This window comes from Mesoplodon densirostris, chromosome 4 (assembly GCF_025265405.1).
Source record: "Mesoplodon densirostris isolate mMesDen1 chromosome 4, mMesDen1 primary haplotype, whole genome shotgun sequence".
NCBI classification, from domain to species: Eukaryota; Metazoa; Chordata; class Mammalia; order Artiodactyla; family Ziphiidae; genus Mesoplodon; species Mesoplodon densirostris.
The window spans coordinates 86,590,417-86,610,326 of NC_082664.1; the positions used below are offsets into that span (position 1 = coordinate 86,590,417).

A 19,910-nucleotide genomic window follows, 5' to 3' on the forward strand; every position below is an offset into this window, starting at 1 on the left:
ACACCCCAATGTTCACAGCGGCATTACTTACAATAGCCAAGACATGGAAACAACCTAAGTGTTCATCAGCAGATGAAGGGATAAAGAAGATGTGGTGTATATATACAATGGAATATTACTCATCCATAAAAAAGAATGAAATTTTGCCATTTGTAGCAACATGGATGGACTTGGAGGACATTATGCTAAGTGAAATAAGTCAGACAGAGAAAGAAAAATACTGTAGGATATCACTTATATGTGGAATCTAAAAAATACAACAAATGAGTGAATATAAAAAAAAGAAGCCGACTCACAGATATAGAGAAGAAACTAGTGGTTACCAGTGGTGGGGGGAATATAGGGGTGAGGCAGTGGGAGGTACATGCTATTGAGTGTAATATAGGCTCAAGGATGTATTGTACAACATGGGGAATACAGCCAACAATTTTGTGATAACGTAAGTGGAAAGTAACCTTTAAAAATTGTATAAAAATAAAATATTTTAAAACTGGGATATAACTAAACTGGGAGGCTCTAGGGAGGTGTGGGTGCTATAAGTGAGCAAAATCTTTGTTTAGCATAATAAAAGTTAATAATTTGTAAAACTGATGAATAAAGAGAGAGCAATAAGCATATTATCAAAAAAGGAAAATAGACACATTTCAACATGTTAAAAGTAGTTGCCTCTGTACTTTTTTTGTGTCTGGTTCCCTGGTTCTTGAGGATGCTACCAGAGGACACCCCTTGATGGCATGGCTCTGGTGGCCAGGGTGGCTTGTATTCCTGGGTCTTGTGGGACTGTAGCAATTGGAGGGACAGTTCTTGGCAGGCTACCACCCCTAGGGCACTGCACAGACAGTGGACTGGGGCACACTCTCCAGTCTTTCTGTGAAGGAGGGCTCTTCGCTCATCCTGGAGCTTCAGCCTGAGAGGTAGGCTTCAGGATTGGTACACATTAGTGGCCTATGGAGTTGCTCTCAAGGAACATAAGCTGTGGACTCCATCTTGACGCTCTCCCTTGCTCCAGTTCACCTATATCACCCAGAAAAGAGCTTTGACACTCATCTGGAGCCCTGATTTCTGCAACTGCTGCTCAGGGGACACCTCCAGATTGCCTGGCTCTGGTGGCCAGCAAGGTTTATGCTTGTGGTCCCACAGGAATGTACATATTTGCATACTTAAAAAACTGATGCCTGAGGGTCTCACTTCCAGTCACCCTGAGTCTATGTGCTGAGATCCTCCCCTTTAGGACACTGACAGGTCTTGGCACATCCTCAACTACTGGGAGCTATTAAAAATATAATAGGCTGGGGCTTCCCTGGTGGCGCAGTGGCTGAGAGTCCGCCTGCCGATGCAGGAGACATGGGTTCATGCCCCGGTCCGGGAGGATCCCACATGCCGCAGAGTGGCTGGGCCCGTGAGCCATGGCTGCTGAGCCTGCGCGTCCGGAGCCTGTGCTCCGCGACGGGAGAGACCACAACAGTGAGAGGCCCGCGTACCGCAAAAAAAAAAAAAAAAAATTAAGCATACAAGTCCAAGGACCTGGTGGGAGAAAACGTGCCCATTGATTTGCTTCCAGTCACAAAGACGATATTTGTAACCAACTGGATGTCCCCTCTGGTATCTAGACAACAAAAGGGGACAAATTAGGAAATAACCTAGAGGTGCCTAGGCCTGCATTACCAGGAAGTCCACCCTTTTGTTTTGGTAGAGAGAGGTTTTGGTTTGGTTTCTTCCTCCCTCCCCAGCTTTACTGAGATAAAATTAGCATATAACATTGTGTAAGTTTAAGGTATATAACATGATAATTTGATGTAAGTATATACTGCAAAAGGATTACTATGATGAGGGTAGTTAACATATCTATTACCTCACATGGTTATCTATGTGTGGTGAGAACTTTTAAGATCTACTCTCTTAGCAGCTTTTAAGTATACAATACAGTATTGTTATCTATAATTACAGTGCTGTGCATTACATTCCCATAACCTATTTATCTTATAACTGGAAGCTGTACCTTTCGACTACCTTCATACATTTCCCCCATTACCCCACTCCTGGCAACCACTACTCTACTCTCTGTTTCTATGAGTTTGGATTTTTTAGATTCTGCATACAAGTGAGAGCATACGGTGTTTGTCTTTCTCTGTCTAACTTATTTTACTTAGCTGAATCCCTCCAGGTTCATCCATGTCATCACAAATGGCAGGATTTCCTTCTTTTTTATGGCAGAATAATATTCCATTGTACATATATATCACATTTTCTTTATCTATTCATCCATCTATGGACACTTGGTTGTTTCCATGTATTGGTTATTGTAAATAATGCTGCGATATGAACATGGGAATACAGTTCTCTCTCTGAGATCCTGTTTTCATTTCCTTTGGATATATACCCAGAAGTGGGATTGCTGAACCATATGGTAGTTTTATTTTTAATTTTTTTGAGGAGCCTCCATACTGTTTCCATAGTGGCTCCACCAATTTACACTCCCACCAACAGTGCACAAAGGTTTCCTTTTCCCCATGTATTCATCAGCACTTATCTCTTGTCGTTTTGATAACAGCTGTCCTGTGTGTGGTGATATCTCATTGTAGTTTTTTTTTAAATAACGATAGCTATATTTTAAAATATTTTATTTATTTATTTTTGGCTGCTGTGGGTCTTAGTTGCAGCACACAGGATCTTCGTTGCAGCACACGGGATCTTCATTGCAGCATGCAGGATCTTTCGTTGTAGCACGCAGGCTTCTCTCTAGTTGTGGTGTGCGGGCTCCAGAGCTTGCGGTCTCAGTAGTTGCGGCACATGGGCTTAGTTGCCCCGTGGCATGTGGGATCTTAGTTCCGCGAACAGGGATTGAACCCACGTCTCTTGCATTGGAAAGCGAATTCTTAACCACTGGACCACCAGGTAAGTCCCTCTCATTGTAGTTTTGATTTGTATTTCCCTGATGATTAGTGATGTTGAGCACCTTTTCATGTACCTGTTGGCATTTTGTATATCTTCTTTGGAAAATTGTCTATCCCAATCCTTTGCCTGTTTTAATTTTTATTTATTGATTTATTGATTGATTGATTGATTTACTAGCCACACCACACAGCATGCGGGATCTTAATTCCCCGACAAGGGGCTGAACCCGTGCTCCCTGCAGTGGAAGCACAAATTCTCAACCACTGGACCATGAAGGAAGTCCCTGCTCTTTTTTTTTAAATTAAATGAATTTATTTATTTATTTATTTTTGGCTACATTGGGTCTTCGTTGTTGTGTGTGGGCTCTCACTGGTTGCAGCGAGCGGGGGCTACTCTTCGTTGTGGTGTGCAGGCTTCTCATTGCAGTGGCTTCTCTTGTTGTGGAGCACGGGCTCTAGGTGCGTGGGCTTCAGTAGTTATAGCACACGGGCTCAGCAGTTGTGGCACATGAGTTCTAGAGTGCAGGCTCAGTAGTTGTGGTGCACGGGCTAAGGTGCTCCATGGCATGTAGGATCTTCCCGGGCCAAGGCTCGAACCCGTGTCCCCTGCATTGACAGGCGGATTCTTAACCACTGTGCCACCAGGGAAGCCCCCCTGCCCATTTTTAAATTAGATTATTTGTTTTTTGCTATTGAGTTGTTATGAGTTCCTTATATATTTTGGATATTAACCCCTTATTAGCTATATGGTTTGCAAATATTTTCTCCCATTCCGCAGATTACCTTTTCATTTTGTTGATCCTTTCTTTTAATGTGCAGAGCTTTTAAATTTTTGTTTTAATGTTTATTTTTAATTTTTTTTTCTTATTAGTCATCCATTTTATACACATCAGTGTATACATGTCAACCTCCCAATTCATCCCACCACCACCCACACCCCCTGCCACTTTCCCCCCTTGGTGTCCATATGTTTTTTTCTCTACTTCTGTGTCTCAATTTCTGCTCTGCAAAGCGGTTCATCTGTACCATTTTCTAGGTTCCACATATATGCATTAATATATGATATTTGTTTTTCTCTTTCTGACTTACTTCACTCTGTATGACAGTCTCTAGATGCATCCATGTCTCTACAAATGACACAGTTTCGTTCCTTTTTATGGCTGAGTAATATTCCATTGTATATATGAGCCACATCTTCTTTATCCATTCGTCTGTCGATGGGCATTTAGGTTGCTTCCATGACCTAGCTATTGTAAATAGTGCTTCAGTGAACACTGGAGTGCATGTGTCTTTTTGAATTATGGTTTTCTCTGGGTATATGTCCAGTAGTGGGATTGCTGGGTCATATGGTAATTCTATTTTTAGTTCTTTAAGGAACCTCCATACAGTTCTCCATAGTGGCTCTATCAATTTACATTCCCACCAACAGTGCAAGAGGGTTCCCTTTTCTCCACACCCTCTCCAGCATTTGTTGTTTGTAGATTTTCTGATGATGCCCATTCTAACTGGTGTGAGGTGATACCTCATTGTAGTTTTGATTTGCATTTCTCTAATAGTGATGTTGAGCAGCTTTTCATGTGCTTCTTGGCCGTCTGTATGTCTTCTTTGGAGAAACGTCTATTTAGGTCTTCTGCCCATTTTTGGACTGGGTTGTTTGTTTTTTTACTATTGAGCTGCATGAGCTGTTTATATATTTTGGAGATTAATCCTTTGTCTGATGATTCATTTGCAAATATTTTCTCCCATTCTGAGGGTTGTCTTTTCATCTTGTTTATGGTTTCCTTTGCTGTGCAAAAGCTTTTAAGTTTCATTAGGCCCCATTTTTTTTTTTTTTTTTTTTTTTTTTTGCGGTACACTGGCCTCTCACTGCTGTGGCCTCTCCTGTTGCGGAGCACAGGCTCTGGACGCGCAGGCTCAGCAGCCATGGCTCACGGGCCCAGCTGCTCCGCGGATCTTCCCGGACTGGGGCATGAACCCGTGTCCCCTGCATCGGCAGGCAGACTCTCAGCCACTGCACCACCAGGGAAGCCCTATTTCTATTTTTATTTCCATTACTCTAGGAGGCGGATCAAAAAATATCTTGCTGTGATTTATGTCAAAGAGTGTTCTTCCTATGTTTTCCTCTAAGAGTTTTATAGTGCCCAGTCTTACATTTAGGTCTCTAATCCATTTTGAGTTTATTTTTGTGTATGGTGTTAGGGAATGTTCTAATTTCATTCTTTTACATGTAGCTGTCCAGTTTTCCCAGCATCACTTATTGAAGAGACTGTCTTTTCTCCACTGTATATCCTTGCCTCCTTTGTCATAGATTAGTTGACCATAGGTGCATGGGTTTATCTCTGGGCTTTCTATCCTGTTCCATTCATCTGTATTTCTGTTTTTGTGCCAGTACCATACTGTCTTGATTACTGTAGCTTTGTAGTCTAGTCTGAAGTCAGGGAGTCTGATTCTTCCAGCTCTGTTTTTTTCCCTCAAGACTGCTTTGGCTATTCGGGGTCTTTCGTGTCTCCATACAAATTTTAAGATTTTTTGTTCTAGCTCCATAAAAAATGCCATTGGTAATTTGATAGGGATTGCACTGAATCTGTAGATTGCTTTGGGTAGTATAGTCATTTTCACAATATTGATTCTTCCAATCCAAGAACATGGTATATCTCTCCATCTGTTGGTATCATCTTTAATTTCTTTCATCAGTGTCTTATAGTTTTCTGCATACAAGTCTTTTGTCTCCCTAGGTAGATTTATTCCTAGGTATTTTATTCTTTTTGTTGCAATGGTAAATGGGAGTGTTTCCTTAATTTCTCCTTCAGATTTTTCATCATTAGTGTATAGGAAGGCAAGAGATTTCTGTGCATTAATTTTGTATCCTGCAACTTTACCAAATTCATTGATTAGCTCTAGTAGTTTTCTGGTGGCATCTTTAGGATTCTCTATATATAGTATCATGTCATCTGCAAACAGTGACAGTTTTACTTCTTCTTCTCCAATTTGTATCCCTTTTATTTCTTTTTCTTCTCTGATTGACATGGCTAGGACTTCCAAAACTATGTTGAATAATGTTGGTGAGAGTGGACATCCTTGTCTTGTTCCTGATCTTAGAGGAAATGCTTTCAGTTTTTCACCATTGAGAATGATGTTTGCTGTGGGTTTGTCATATATGGCCTTTATTATGTTGAGGTAGGTTCCCTCTATGCCCATTTTCTGGAGAGTTTTTATCATAACTCGGTGTTGAATTTTGTCAAAAGCTTTTTCTGCATCTATTGAGATGATCATATGGTTTTTATTCTTCAATTTGTTAAAATGGTGTATCACATCGATTGATTTGCGTATACTGAAGAATCCTTGCATCCCTGGGATAAATCCCACTTGATCATGGTGTATGATCCTTTTAATGTGTCGGATTCTGTTTGCTAGTATTTTGTTGAGGATTTTTGCATCTATATTCATCAGTGATATTGGTCTGTAATTTTCTTTTTTTGTAGTATCTTTGTCTGGTTTTGGTGTCAGGGTGATGGTGGCCTCATAGAATGAGTTTGGGAGTGTTCCTTCCTCTGTAATTTTTTGGAAGAGTTTGAGAAGGGTGGGTGTTAGGTTTTCTCTAAATGTTTGATAGAATTCACCTGTGAAGCCATCTGGTCCTGGACTTTTGTTTGTTGGAAGATTTTTAATCACAGTTTCAATTTCATTGCTTGTGAATGGTCTGTTCATATTTTCTGTTTCTTCCTGGTTCAGTCTTGGAAGGTTATACCTTTCTAAGAATTTGTCCATTTCTTCCAGGTTGTCCATTTTATTGGCATAGAGTTGCTTGTAGTAGTCTCTTAGGATGCTTTGCATTTCTGCTGTGTCTGTTGTAACATCTCCTTTTTCGTTTCTAATTTTATTGATTTGAGTCCTCTCCCTCTTTTTCTTGATGAGTCTGGCTAATGGTTTATCAATTTTGTTTATCTTCTCAAAGAACCAGCTTTTAGTTTTATTGATCTTTGCTGTTGTTTTCTTTGTTTCTATTTCATTTATTTCTGCTCTGATCTTTATGATTTCTTTCCTTCTGGTAACTTTGGGTTTTGTTTGTTCTTCTTTCTCTAGTTCCTTTAGGTGTAAGGTTAGATTGTTTATTTCAGATTTTTCTTGTTTCTTGAGGTAGGCTTGTACATCTATAAATTTCCCTCTTAGAACTGCTTTTGCTGCATCCCATAGGTTTTGGATCGTTGTGTTTTCACTGTCATTTGTCTCTAGGTATTTTTTGATTTCCTCTTTGATTTCTTCAGTGATCTCTTGGTTATTTAGTAATGTATTGTTTAGCCTCCATGTGTTTGTATTTTTTACATTTTTTTCCCTGTAATTGATTTCTAATCTCATAGCATTGTGGTCAGAAAAGTTGCTTGATATGATTTCAATTTTCTTAAATTTACTGAGGCTTGATTTGTGATCCAAGATGTGATCTATCCTGGAGAATGTTCCGTGCGCACTTGAGAAGAAAGTGTAACCTGCTGTTTTTGGATGGAATGTCCTATAAATATCAATTAAATCTATCTGGTCTATTGTGTCATTTAAAGCTTCTGTTTCCTTATTAATTTTCTGTTTGGATGATCTGTTGATTGGTGTAAGTGAGGTGTTAAAGTCCCCCACTATTATTCTGTTACTGTCAATTTCCTCTTTTAGAGCTGTTAGCAGTTGCCTTATGTATTGAGGTGCTCCTCTGTTGGGTGCATATATATTTATTATTGTTATATCTTCTTCTTGGATTGATCCCTTGATCATTACATAGTGTCCTTCCTTGTCTCTTGTAACATTCTTTATTTTAAAGTCTATTTTATCTGATATGAGTATTGCTACTCCAGCTTTCTTTTGATTTCCATTTGCATGGAGTATCTTTTTCCATCCCCTCACTTTCAGTCTGTATGTGTCCCTAGGTCTGAAGTGGGTCTCTTGTAGATAGCATATATATGGGTCTTGTTTTTGTATCCATTCAGCAAGCCTGTGTCTTTTGGTTGGAGCGTTTAATCCGTTCATGTTTAAGGTCATTATTGATATGTATGTTCCTATTACCATTTTCTTAATTGTTTTGGGTTTGTTTTTATAGGTCCTTTTCTTCTGTTGTGTTTCTTGCCTAGAGAAGTTCCTTTAGCATTTGTTGTAGAGCTGGTTTGGTGGTGCTGAATTCTCTTAGCTTTTGTTTGTCTGTAAAGCTTTTGATTTCTCCATTGAATCTGAATGAGATCCTTGCTGGGTAGAGTAATCTTAGTTGTAGCTTCTTCCCTTTCATCACTCTAAGTATATCATGCCACTCCCTTCTGGCTTTAGAGTTTCTGCTGAGAAATCGGCTATTAACCTTATGGGAGTTCCCTTGTATGTTATTTGTCGTTTTTCCCTTGCTGCTTTCAATAATTTTTCTTTGTCTTTAATTTTTGCCAATTTGATTTCTATGTGTCTCAGCATGTTTCTCCTTGGGTTTATCCTGTATGGGACTCACTGCGCTTCCTGGACTTGGGTGGCTATTTCCTTTCCCATGTTAGGGAAGTTTTCAACTATAATCTCTTCAAATATTTTCTCGGGTCCTTTCTCTCTCTCTTCTCCTTCTGGGACCCCTATAATGCGAATGTTGTTGCGTTTAACGTTGTCCCAGAGGTCTCTTAGGCTGTGTTCATTTCTTTCCATTCTGTTTTCTTTATTCTGTTCCACAGCAGTGAATTCCACCATTCTGTCTTCCAGGTCACTTATCCATTCTTCTGCCTCAGTTATTCTGCTATTGACTCCTTCTAGTGTAGTTTTCATTTCAGTTATTGTATTGCTCGTCTCTGTTTGTTCTTTAATTCTCCTAGATCTTGGTTAAACATTTCTTGCATCTTCTCAGTCTTTGCCTCCATTCTTTTTCCGAGGTCCTGGATCATCTTCACTATCATTATTCTGAATTCTTTTTCTGGAAGACTGCCTACTTCCATTTCATTTAGTTGTTTTTCTGGGGTTTTATCTTGTTCCTTCATCTGGTACATAGCCCTCTGCCTTTTCATCTTGTCTATCTTTCTGTGAATGTGGTTTTTGTTCCTCAGGCTGCAGGATTGTAGTTCTTCTTGCTTCTGCTGTCTGCCCTCTGGTGGATGGGTAGAGCTGGCTGTTGCTCTGGTGGGCAGAGCTCAGTAAAACTTTAATCTGCTTGTCTGCTGATGGGTGGGGCTGGGTTCCCTCCCTGTTGGTCGTTTGGCCTGAGGCAACCCAACACTGGAGCCTACCCGGCTCTTTGGTGGGGCTGATGGCGGACTCTGGGAGGGCTCACGCCAAGGAGTACTTCCCACAACTTCTGCTGCCAGGGTCCTTGTCCCTTGGTGAGCCACAGCTGCCCCCGCCTCTGCAGGAGACCTTCCAACACTAGCAGGTAGTTCTGCTTCAGTCTCCTCTGGGGTCACTGCTCCTTCCCCTGGGTCCCAATGTGCACACTACTTTGTGTGTGCCCTCCAAGAGTGGAGTCTGTGTTTCCCCCAGTCCTGCTGAAGTCCTGCAATCAAATCCCACTAGCCTTCAAAGTCTGATTCTCTAGGAATTCCTCCTTCCATTTTCAGACCCTCAGGTTGGGAAGCCTGACATGTGGCTCCGAACCTTCACTCCAGTGGGTGGACTTCTGTGGTATAAGTGTTCTCCAGTTTGTGAGTCACCCACCCAGCAGTTATGGGATTTGATTTTATTGTGATAGCGCCCCTCCTACCATCTCACTGCGGCTTCTCCTTTGTCTTTGCCTGTGGGGTATCTTTTTTGGTGATTTCCAGTGTCTTCCTGTCTGTTCAGCAGTTAGTTGTGATTCCGGTGTTCTCGAAAGGGGGAGTGAGAGCATGTCCTTCTACTCCGCCATCTTGAATCAATCTTGAGCTTTTTAATTTGATGTTGTCCAAATTGTTAATTTTTGCTTTTGTTGTTTGTGGAGGTTTGTTTTAAATAATTTGCATTTGTGCTGCTAACTCTAACCTAGTCATCTAAAAGCTAAGGTTTACCTAGAAAGTGCATGAAACAAGAGGGAGGCAATTTAATCCCTGAGCAAAACTGGGCTTGATAACTCCATTCCTTACTTACCCTTTGAGAAAGTAAACATTCCAGAGGAAAGAGTTCAAGAAGGCAGATTGCCAATCCTAATAAAAATATTCTCTCAGTAGGCTGCTGTAGGTCTTCACTCAAAGGATTGAGGACATTGATTGGGAATTCAGCTGGCTTTCTTGGCCCACTCCCCCTTAAATACTGATGATACTGAGTTTGATCCAAAGGTGGTTATGCATCCTCTAGCTATTCAAGGCTCACTACAAAGTTCTTTGGATATAATGGATATCCTCACCTATATCTCCTTGATCCAGGAAAATGAGAATGATGTGGCAGAAATCTACTGTGGAAATCTACCATCAGAGGAAAGATAAGAAATTCTCCATATTTTGGGACTTCCCTGGTGGTCCAGTGGTAAAGAATCTGCCTTACAATGCAGGGGACGCAGGTTCAATCCCTGGTCAGGGAACTAAGATCCCATATGCTGTGGGGCAACTAAGCCCGTGCACCAGCTACTGAGCTCGCACACCTCAACTAGAGAGCCCGTATGCCGCAAACTACAGAGCCCACACAGCCTGGAGCCCGTGCACCGCAATGAAAGATCCTGCATGCCTAAGCGAAGGTCCCATGTGCCACAACTAAGACCCGACACAGCGAAAAACAAATACAATAAATAAATAAATAATAAATCTTCAAAAGAGATTCTCCATATGTCTAAGGCAAGAGAACAGAGCTGGGAAAGAAAACCTCAGGTAGAGCCTCTGAGACAGCAGAGACAGCAACAATGATTGTAAAGCTCTTTCCTTTTTTTTTTTGGCCGCACCACACAGCATGCAGGATGTTAGTTCCCGGAACAGGGATCAAACCTGTGCAGTAGGAGCACGGAGTCTTTTTTTTTTTTAATTTATTTTTGGCTGCGTTGGGTCTTCGTTGCTGCGCGCAGGCTTTCTCTAGTTGCGACAAGCGCCGGCTTCTCATTGTGGTGGCTTTTCCTGCAGAGCACGGGCTCTAGGAGCGTGGGCTTCAGTAGCTGTGGCACACGGGCTCACTAGTTGTGGCTCGCACTCTAGAGGACGGGCTTAGTAGTTGTGGCACATGGGTTTAGTTGCTCTGCAGCATGTGGGATCTTCCCTGACCAGGGCTCGAACCCATGTCCCCTGCATTGGCAGGCAGATTCTTAACCACTGAGCCACCAGGGAAGTCCCAGAAGCAAGGAGACTTAACCACTGGACGCCCAGGGAAGTCCTAAAGCTCTTTCCTTTGAAAATAATAAACTGAGTACAAGAAAATTGAAAGGCATTCCGAACAAGCTATAGGACAGTGACACTGGGGTGACATAAAAAAGACAATTAAAATAAATTTACCAGTGAATCTACAATTATTTCAAAATAAAAAGTTTTAAGAAATCTTTTACCTGAAGCCAACATAGTCTCCCATGACGACACACATTAGCTCCTTCTGCTGCCACACTCAGGACACTTTGCTTCTTGATGTGGAGCATCTGGTAAGAAAAGGAAGAAAATAAAAATCTCCAGGAAATAAATGTTGCAATTATGACATCATGAATGGCACAAGTAAAATGGCTAGAAATAAACAAAGTGGATCACATTTTTTTAAACTTACAAAATCCAAAACACATGTCTGCTTCACACACACACACACACACACACACACACACATCACATCGAATGCTTATGATCCTCTTTTCAGTGTTCACAAAGTTATTCCACAACTGGAAAATAAATCATTCATATTGCAAATGCTAATAAGAGTTGAAAACTCAGATACCTTTTGTTACCACTGATGTTACAGTGAAAGGTTTCTAGTCTTTATGGCAAGATTCCTCATGCGAAGAACAGCAATTTACTGTACCTAAAGGGAACTCACACAGTGGCTGAGTCTCACAGTATCTACTGTTCAGAATGAGAAAAACACAGACTCAACAGGTCCTTTAAAGTCTTGGATTCATTAAATTATTTAAAACTGAAATAGGGGTATCCTGGAAACACATGCTGGTCCTCTTATTATCTATATTCTTATTATATTTCAAAACATTATACAATTCTAAAATCTTTACTGCATAATCCATGAAAATATCTGCATGGCACAAGATTCTCCCCATTTTACAGGTAGATAAATTACTCAAGAATAGAAAGGCAAAGTAACTTACACTAGCACAATATCTTCCTTTACATAGCATAAAGTGTTCTATATTCTGAGTATCTTTCATCAATGATAAAAAAAGGGGACTGAACTTCAGTTCCATTCTCAATCAAAAAGAAGGCTACAAAACTGGGAACAAAAGCTGTATTTCCCTATTGATAAGAATTTCCAACTAAGTCTTTAAATTTCCGGAGCAAAAGTTCTTATCCTATTATTTGTTGTTGTTGTCATGGACCCTTTAAAGCATCTGTTGATATATAAAGAATTCTTGTAACTCAATTAAAATGGCAAATGAATAGATATTTCTCTAAAGAAGATATACAAATAGCCAATAAGCCTATATGGGAAAAGAATCTAAAAAAGAGTGGATATATGTATAGGTATAACTTTGCTGTACACCTGAAGCTAACACAACATTGTAAATCAACTATACTCCAACAAAAATTAAAAAAAGAAATAGCCAATGAACACATGAAAATATGCTTAACACTATTAGCCTTCAGGGAAATGCAAATCAAAACCACAGTGAGATACTACTTCACAGCACTAGGATGGCTATAATTAAAATGACAGATAATAGTGTCAGTAAGAATGTGGAGAAATTGGAACCCTCACGCCCTGCTGGTGGGAAAGTAAAGTGGCGCAGCAGCTTTGCAAAACAGTATGGCCAATCCTCAAAAAGTTAAACACAGAGTTATTACATGAGCCAGCAATTCCACTTGTAAGTATCTATCCAAGAGAAATGGAAACGTGTCCACACAAAAACTTGTATATGTATGTTCACAGCAGCAATATTCATAATAGCCAAAAAGTAGAAACAACCCAAATATCCATCAAATGGTGAAAGGATAAATGAAATGTGGTATATCCATACAAAGGAATATTTTTTGGCAACAAAAATAAGTGAAATACTGATAAATGCTATAACATAGATAAACCTTGAAAATATTATGCTATGCAAAAGAAGCCAAGCCAATCACAAATGACCACACATCGTATGATCCCATTTATATGAAATGTCCTAAACAGGCACGTTCATAGAGGCAGAAAATAGATTAGCGGTTGCCAGGGGCTGGGGGTACTCAGAAGGGATTAGAGGTGTTGGCTAAGGAATATGGGGTTTCCTTTTGGGGTATTAAAAATGTTCTAAAATTCACTGTGGTGATGAATGTACAATTCTGTGAATATGCTAAAATCCAGTGAAGTGTACATTTTAAATTGGTAAATTTTATGGCATGTGAATTATATCTCAATAAAGCTGTTTAAAAAGCAAAGGATCTGGGGCTTCCCTGGTGGCGCAGTGGTTGAGAGTCCGCCTGCCAATGCAGGGGACATGGGTTCGTGCCCCGGTCCGGGAGGATCCCACATGCTGTGGAGCAGCTGGGCCCGTGAGCCATGGCCGCTGAGCCTGCGCATCCGGAGCCTGTGCTCCGCAATGGGCGAGGCCACAACAGTGAGAGGCCTGCGTACCGCAAAAAAAAAAAAAAAAAAAAAAAAAAAAAAGAATCTGCTGAAAGCTAACCCTCTCTTAAAAAATACACCTGTGCATACATGAGCATAAGCTTGCTTATAAACAAAAAACTTAACGACTTCCCTAAAGTCTAACTGTGAACCATAGCCTAGGCTGAATAATTAGTTACTGCCACATCTCAAATTAATAAAATATTATAGAGAAATTGCCTAAATAGAGCATCTAGACTGGTCTTTTAAAAATATAAGTAAAAAAAATTTCTGACTCTCCTCTAAAACTGCCAATTGCTCTCCATCTTACTCAAGTCAAACTCAAAATCCTTATGTCTACCTGACCTGCCTCCTGCCCCCTTTCATTCCCTAACACTCTTTTTCACTGCCACAATGACCTCCCTGCTGTTCCTCCACACAAGTCAAGTGTGCTTCAGCCTCAGGGCCTCTGCACTTGTAATTATGCCTTCTTTAAGTTTTTTACTAGATATCCACATGGTTAGCTCCCTTACTTCTTTTAGATCTCTGTTCCAATGTCACCTCTTCACAGAGGTTTTCTCTGTCTACCCTAAATAAAATAGGAACTCCCTGTCATTCTATTCACCATACTACACTTTTTCTTCATAGCACTTATCACCAGTTGATATACAATTATGTGTTTATTTTCTTGCATTAAAATAAGCTCCTTCAGGGCTAGAACTTTGTCTTGATTATTATTTTAACCCAGACCTCAGAACAATGCCTGGCAAATAGCCGGCTCTCAGATGTTTTGTCAACTCATTAGGAAAAACATTAATGATCTTTTTTTTTTTTTTTTTTTTTTTTTTTGCGGTACGCGGGCCTCTCACTGTTGTGGCCTCTCCCGTTGTGGAGCACAGGCTCCAGACACGCAGGCTCAGTGGCCATGGCTCACGGGCCCAGCCGCTCCGCGGCGTGTAGGATCTTTCCTGACCGGGACACGAACCCATGTCCCCTGCATCGGCAGGCGGACTCTCAACCACTGCACCACCAAGGAAACCCAACATTAATGATCTTATAATAAAAGAGAAATTTATGAGACATAGACATGATACCCATTTGCAGACAATATGGAGAATGATTGAAGGCAATACTTACTGCAGCACCAAATTTCTGCTGGAACTGATCAATGACTGTGTATGTCACCTCCTCTTCCTCTACAGGAGAATGTGATTATATATATTTGTCTTCCTTGGCAATAGAATAGCCCTCCCACTAATTTTAGCCATAATCCTAAAGTCCTACTCTATTGCAACTCAAATGTCTAGAACTACTGAGGCTAAGCCTAGAATACTGAGAACTATTTCATTATCACCTGCGTCAGTCCATCCCGTAGTGAACACTATTAGCATTATTTGTCAGTTGAGAATAAACAAAAGCCCCACTAATGATATCTTATAAAATAAAATATTTACTCATTTCCTTTGATAATCCAGTAATGTTTCCTTCATCATAAGTTTATATCTTGAATACTTCAAGACATGTACTTTTAAAAAAATTTTTATACAATTTTTGAAGGTTACACTCTATTTACATTTATTAGAAAATATTGGCTATATTCCCCGGTGTTGTACAATACATCCTTGTAGCCTATCTTATATCCAATAGTTTGTAACTCCCACTGCCCCACCCCTATATCCCCCCCACACTGGGAAACACTAGTCTGTTCTCTGTATCTGTGAGTCTGCTTCTTTTTTGTTATAGTCACTAGTTTGTTGTATTTTTTAGATTCCACATATAAGTGATATCATACAGTATTTAAGACATGCGTTTTCTAAAAGCACATTCATAATAAAAAATAATAGCTTAAAATAAATTAGTCCTGGAGATGGACTAATGTCCACACATTTGGAATTCTCTGGATCCTGAAAATTAATTATTTTTCTAATTATGTAATTTAAAAGATTAGAGGTATAGCATAACATATAGTTCTTCATCTCCCAAACTTTAAAACTCTGGAGTGGCTCAGGACATAGTCCATAAACCGCTTCCTTTTTTCTATCCATACTTACTCTCTTGGTGATCTCATCTAGTCTCAAGGCTTTAAATACCATTTATAGGCTAGATCTTGAATTTATATCTCCACCTCAGATCTTTGTCTTCATCTCTCAGCTTACACTCAAACTTAGGTTGACCAAAACTAAACTCCTAACCATCTCCCCAAAACCTTTCCCACCCAGAATCCTTCCCATACTTCAGGCTGCTCAAGCCCAAACCCCTGAAGTCATCCTTGTTTCCTCTTTTTCTCTCACAACCACATCTAATCTGTCAGTACATTGTGTTGGCTCCACCTCAATATACATGAAGAATTCCACCACTTCCTACCAGCCATATTGCCACCACGAGGGTCAAACCACCATACCCACTAAATAAAATTATTTCAGTAGCCTCCTAACTGGTATTCATGCTCTTACGCTGGCCCTCCTCTCAGCATCTATACAGCATCCAGAGTGATTTTGTAAAAACAGAAGTCAGATCATGTTACTCTTCTGCTCAAAACTCTCCAATGGAAAACAGAAGTTTTAAAAAATACCTTCTATAATAGTATAAAAATAGAAATACTTAGGGATAAATATGGTAAAAGATGTGTAAGACATACAATGAGAACTACAAAACACTGCTGAGAAATTAAAGATCTAAATAAATGTAGAGGTATACTGGGTTAATGGAATGGAATACTCAATACTGTTAAGATGTCAATATTCCCCAAACTGATCTATCAGTTCATTGTAATCCCAAAAAAGACTCCAGCAGAGTTTTTTTATTTTTTGGTAGAAATTAACAAGCTGATTCTAAAATTCATAGGGAAATGCAAAGAACAAAGAACAGCTGAAACAACTTTGAAAAAGAACAAAATTGGAGAACTAATACTACCTGTTTTCAAGATCTATCATAAATCAACAATAAACAAAACAGTCTAGTATTGGTGTAAAGATAGAAAAATTAGATCAATGTAACAGAATAGAATGTCCATAAATAAATAAACCTATATACATACGGAAAACTGATTTTTGACAAAGGTGAAAAGGTAACTGAAGGGAGAAAATACAGACTTTTCAATAAATGGTGCTGGAATAATTGGATGTCCATATGGAAAAAAAGAACCTTGTCCATATCACATCATATACAAAAATTAAAAATGGATCATACAGGAATAAAGACACAGATGTAGAGAATGGACTTGAGGACACGGGGAGGGGGAAGGGTAAGCTGGGACGAAGTGAGAGAGTGGTATGGACACATATACACTACCAAATGTAAAATAGCTAGTGTGAAGCAGCCGCATAGCACAGGGAAATCAGCTCAGTGCTTTGTGACCACCTAGAGGGGTGGGATAGGGAAGATGGGAGGGAGATGCAAGAGGGAGGAGATATGGGGATATATGTATACGTATAGCTGATTCACTTTGTTATAAAGCAGAAACTAACGCACCATTTTATTTATTTATTTATTTTTTTGCGGTATGCAGGCCTCTCACTGTTGTGGCCTCCCCCGTTGCGGAGCACAGGCTCCGGACGCGCAGGCTCCGGACGCGCAGGCTCAGCGGCCATGGCTCACGGGCCCAGCCGCTCCGCGGCACATGGGATCCTCCCAGACCGGGGCACGAACCCGCATCCCCTGCATCGGCAGGCGGACTCTCAACCACTTGCGCCACCAGGGAGGCCCCTAACGCACCATTTTAAAGCAATTACACTCCAATAAAGATGTTTAAAAAAAAGTATATATAAACATTAAAAAAAATGGATCATATACCTAAATGTAAAACCTAAAATGTCTAGAAGAAAACAAAGGAGAAAATCTTTGTGACTTTGAGATAGGAGAAATTACTTAGATATGACATCAAAAGCACAATCCATAAAAGAAAGAAAATGGACAAATGGTACTTCATCAAAATTTAAAATGCCTGCTCTTCAAGAGATGCTTTAAGAGAATGAAAGGACAAACCACAGACTTGGAGAAAATATTTGCAAAGCATATATTTGAGAAAAGACTTGTATCCAGAAAATATAAAGAACTCCCAACACTGAATAATAAGAGAACAATCCAATAAGAAAATGAACAAAAGATATGGATAGACATTCACCAAAGATATTCAGATGCCAAATAAGCACATTAAAAAATCCTCAACTTCCTTAGTCATTAGGGGAATGAAAAAAACAACCAACCAACCTCCAATGGCTTCTCTTCTCACTGCAGAGTAAAAGCCAAGTCTTTTCAATGATCTACAAAGTCTTCCATGATCCACTCACCCCACTTCATCCCCTACTGCTCTCCTTGCTCCAGCTACACTCATCTCCTTGCTGTCCCTTCAAGATCATGGCATGTTCCTCTCTCAGGCCTTTGCATCTGCTAATTTTTTATGCCTAAAAACCATTCCCCCCAGATATTCATACATCTTGGTCCCTCACTTCCTTCAAGCCTTTACTTCAAATGTCACTATTTCAATGAGACCTGTCCTGGATATTCAAAAATTGTAAAACCACCCTCTCCACACATTTCTTCTTTTTCTTCTGTTTTTTTTCTACTTAACATGTGGCACCAGCATACTATATAGGATACTAATTTATCTTATTTAGTGTGTTTCCTGCACCATAACTTGATGAAGGTAGAGATACCAAACTTTGGTATCCCCAATGTCTGGCATATAGTGTGCACTCAAATGTTAAATAAACAAATGAATCATGATATTTTATCTTAATTCGGACCCTAGAAACAACGGCCTAGCTGAGAATTCCACACAGAACCTTGACTCGGGGTTATACCAACTCTGAAGAGTTCTGAACCACAAGAGAGCCTAGAAAATTCAGAGCCCTGGTACTCACCTGATGGGCTGTACTTGAGGTCATTTAGCAGAGAGGTGGTTGGTGCCTCAGAGGCAGGAGAAGCAGCCTTATATATATTTAGGTCTTCATCTTTTATTGTATCCATCCTGTTTCTTTCTGTATTTAGACTATGCTTACAAAAAAACAACACTTAGGTGAACTTGTTCTTTGTTAATGCCATACACACATCAGTGGTAATGACTCTGGATCTTTCATAGAGAACCCATTCATCCACTGTTTACATTGATTTGAAGATACCATCTAAAGATGGAAGGAAACATCCACCTATTTCTTCTCATTTTAGGAATTACACAGCTAGTGAATTATAGTTAAGGCTAATGTGTACATCTGGGTTAAGGCTAGATGGGTTAAGGCTAATGTGTACATCTGGGTTAAGGCTAGATTATAGTTAAGGCTAATGTGTACATCATAATTAAGAAAATCATTCCATCATACCTAACAGAAGATGCCTTTTCTCTTACTGCACCTTGTTCTTCTTCATCCAGTAGTTCCACTGTAAAATAACCAAACGGCTTCCAACAGTACTTCCAATCGGAAAGCAGTTAACTATCCCTCTGTCCCCTCCACACCCACAGTTTGATTATGTAACATAGACAGTAATTGGGAATGAAATGTTAGTCCATAGAGCCTTCATCGGCCAGCAGTAAATAGAGCAGAAAAGACTATCCAAAGTACTGAAGACCCCTAATCTTACATCCCTACATAGCTTCCTTGGTCATTTAGCAGGATTAGGAACCTCTCTACACATCCACTTTACCCTTTTTGTTCCAGGACACCTTTGTGGTCATGCAGAATGGTTCTAGAAATATCTCTTCTTTCCTATTTATTCCCAACCTAATGCATTTTCCCTCACACTATGTACTGTTTGGGGGTTTTCTCTTAAATCATTCACACTGTCCCTTCCACTTTCTCAGGCTGGTGCATTAACAGTTCAGTGACGTGAAAGGTAATAAAAGCTAGACTGGAAATCACAAAAGAAATATGAGAGAAACATTCCACAGAGACTCTGAAACCATTTATTTTTAACCTAACAGTTCACGGAATACAGGGAAATATTGTATATCCTTGATTTTAAGATGCACATTTTAAACAACTCTGAAATTGGATATGATTTACAGTAAATGCGCATGATAGTTTAATTGGCAGCTTCTTTTTCTTTCTTAGGGTGGGAAAAGAAATAATGCACCTTGTCATTAATGGCATCTAAGATTCAATTAAGTACACTTAGGTACTTTTCATGGAAAAGGTTTCTCAGGGGCCACTATGTTTCAAATGTCTCTTTCTCCTACACTGTCTAGAAGTGTTGAGTCTGGGTCAGAGAAAGTAAAATTCACTAAAAACTCAGATTAATCAATTATTATCCTTTATCTTGATAATTCTTGTTCAAGGTACTTTTCAGGGAGAACTCTCTATGGGTGATTGAGCCACAGGGCAAAGAAAGAAGAAGAAGGCCATCCTTTGAGCTTAGAGATTATAAACAAAGGCCAAGTTCTGAGAATGAATTTAGGAA

General features: G+C 39.8%; 1 protein-coding gene across 1 annotated transcript in view; it reads right to left on the reverse strand.

Annotated features, from left to right (window-relative positions):
- The window catches only part of EXD1 (exonuclease 3'-5' domain containing 1), a 41,147-nt gene that overhangs the window by 12,799 nt on the left and 8,438 nt on the right, over positions 1–19,910 (reverse strand). Inside the window, exons 4-7 of the mRNA XM_060098305.1 lie at positions 18,836–18,893; positions 18,380–18,507; positions 14,655–14,713; positions 11,329–11,415 (exon numbers count right to left, since the gene is read on the reverse strand). Of these exons, the coding sequence (XP_059954288.1) occupies positions 11,329–11,415; positions 14,655–14,713; positions 18,380–18,507; positions 18,836–18,893 (332 nt within the window). The remainder of the gene's footprint in view (positions 1–11,328; positions 11,416–14,654; positions 14,714–18,379; positions 18,508–18,835; positions 18,894–19,910) is intronic.